The sequence below is a fragment of the Capsicum annuum genome, chromosome 11 (genome assembly GCF_002878395.1).
Source record: "Capsicum annuum cultivar UCD-10X-F1 chromosome 11, UCD10Xv1.1, whole genome shotgun sequence".
In the NCBI taxonomy this organism is placed as follows: domain Eukaryota; kingdom Viridiplantae; phylum Streptophyta; class Magnoliopsida; order Solanales; family Solanaceae; genus Capsicum; species Capsicum annuum.
Genome location: NC_061121.1, coordinates 216567967 through 216570371, shown reverse-complemented (window position 1 = coordinate 216570371; position 2405 = coordinate 216567967). Strand labels below are relative to the sequence as shown.

General features: G+C 32.8%; 1 protein-coding gene across 1 annotated transcript; it reads left to right on the top strand.

Annotated features, from left to right (window-relative positions):
- The first annotated feature begins 394 nt into the window (after positions 1–394).
- Positions 395–1665, top strand: LOC107848247. Its single transcript, XM_047399788.1, has 2 exons — positions 395–531; positions 768–1665. Exons 1-2 carry the CDS (start codon positions 441–443, stop codon positions 1463–1465), a joined length of 789 nt encoding a protein of 262 aa, XP_047255744.1. The 5' UTR covers positions 395–440; the 3' UTR covers positions 1466–1665.
- Positions 1666–2405: the final 740 nt, after the last annotated feature.

Here is a 2405-nt window from a genome sequence, read left to right as displayed (position 1 = left end):
TCTGCTAATCATCAATAGCACAATGCTTTATAATTGAAAGTTTTTTTTTTCTTTTCATCTTCTATAAATAGAAGAGAGTTGCACGGCAGAAGAAGAATAACAAGAATACTGTAATACAAATTCACGAGAGTTTATTAGTTAAAGGGAGGTGTTATATTGTGGAGTTTTGAACTTAATTCTAGTACAGAGTATTGAGTTATATTGTGTAGCCTGTTGTATTTTGGAGGGGACAAGTCAATATGTGTTACTGCTGGACCGAAGAGATAATTACCGCAGTGAACTTGAATCTCCTTAAAGAGAGCTAGATATTCACGCCTCAGCCGTATAAGAAGAAATAATATTTTTCTTTATTCATTTGTAATTTTCAATTGTAAATCAGTTGTAATATCACTGCAATTTTATTGAGATTTTCACCAACAATTTTTAAGGAGATTCATAGGATGGCAACAACTAAAAATTTCGCGGATGTCAAGCTGGGTGATCTGAACAAACCATTCCGGTTCGACGGTACCCACTTTAAAAGGTGGAAGGGTAAAGTTCTTTTCTACTTAAGTTTTCTCCATGTCTCTTATGTGTTAACGGAGAAGAACCCTAATAAAGTAGATGACTCTAACATGATTGATGAAGAATATCTTTCTCATCAAGAGAAAGTAGAAAGATATAATAATGACTCCTATAAGTGTCGTTACTTTTTACTTAATTGTCTATCAGATAATTTTTATGATTATTATGATAGAACTTATTCTAGTGCAAAAAAAATTGGAAAGCCTTGCAGAGTAAGTGTGACACTGAGGAGGAGGGAGCGAAAAAATATGCAGCCAGTAGATTTTTCCATTTCCAAATGGTGGACAATAAATCAGTGGCAGACCAAGCTCAGGATTTTGTAATGATTGTTGGCGAGCTCAGATCTGAGGAAATAAAAATTAGAGATAACCTTATTGTTTGTGGCATAATTGATAAACTTTCACCTTTGTGGAAAGAATTTCAAAAAACTATGCGTCACAAGCAAAAGGAAACATCTCTTGAGACTTTAATAATGAGAAACCGTATGGAAGAAAAAGAAAGGGGCCAAGATGCACTTATGAAAATAGAAGAGAACAACATCACACCGAAGGTAAATTTAACTTCAAGTAATTCTACCAATGAACCTAACAAAAATATTGTTTTGAAGCCTAAGAAGAAAAAATTCAAGAAAAATAATGGTAGACACCCCAATAATAATAATGGTGGAAATAACCAAGCAAAAAGTCAACATGAACAACAAAAAGGACCATGCTTTATCTGTGGCAAGAGTGGGCATATTGTTCGATTTTGCAAGTTTCGAAAACGTGTGCCTACACCTCAGGTAAATGTTACCGAAGAACTATTTGTGGCGATGATAAAAGACATATATATGGTGGAGAATGTTGATGGATGGTGGGCTGACTCTGGTGCAAACCGTCATGTTTGTTATGACAAAGACTGATTTAAAAATTATAAAAATTTTGAGGAGCCCAAAATCGTCATGCTTGGAGATTCACACACAAGTCAAGTACTTGAAGTGGGAGATGTCGAATTGAGATTTACTTCTAGAAGAGTATTAATCTTAAAAGATATGCTATATACTCCTTCCATAAGAAAAAATTTAATGTCGAGTTTTCTTCTTAATAAGGCGGGCTTCAAACAGATTATTGAATCTAACCAGTATGTAATTGTAAAAAATAACATTTTTGTGGGGAAAGGGTATGCATGTGATGGTATGTTCAAATTGAATGTTGAAATGAATAAAGCATTTACTTCTGTTTACATGCTTTCTTCTACTAATTTTTGGCATGCTCGTTTGTGTCATATAAATGAACGATATGTAGGAATCATGAGTAGTTTAGGATTAATTTCAATGATCAAAATTTTTTTTGAAAAATGTGAAGCTTGTAGTAAAGCTAAAATCACAAAAAGGCCTCACTTCCGTGGTGAAAGAAAAACTGATTTATTAGAATTAGTTCATGGTGATATTTGTGAACTTGGTGGAATTTTTACTCATGGAGAAAATAGATATTTCATCACTTTCATTAATAATTTTTCTAAGTTTACATATATTTATTTAATGAAAAATAAAAGTGATGCATTTGAGAATTTTAAAAATTTTCTCCATGAAGTTGAAAATCAATTTAATAGAAAGATAAAACGAATTAGAAGTGATAGAGGCCATGAATATGAGTCACTTAAGTTTAATTCTTTTGTAAGATCATTGGGTATAATTCATGAAACTACTCCTCCTTATTCTCCTGCATCTAACAGTGTAGCGGAAAGGAAGAATAGAACTTTGATTGAATTGACTAATGCCATGTTAATTGAGGCATGTGCACCTTTAAGTTCTTGGGGTGAATCTCTTTTAACTGCTTGTTATGTGTTAAATCGTTTGCCTA

Excerpts from the sequence above, each read along its gene's own strand:
- LOC107848247 (XM_047399788.1), top strand. The coding sequence starts at position 441 with ATGGCAACAACTAAAAATTTCGCGGATGTCAAGCTGGGTGATCTGAAC. Across the intron at positions 532-767 it reads CCACTTTAAAAGGTGGAAGG|CCTTGCAGAGTAAGTGTGAC; the intron begins GTAAAGTTCTTT and ends AAAATTGGAAAG.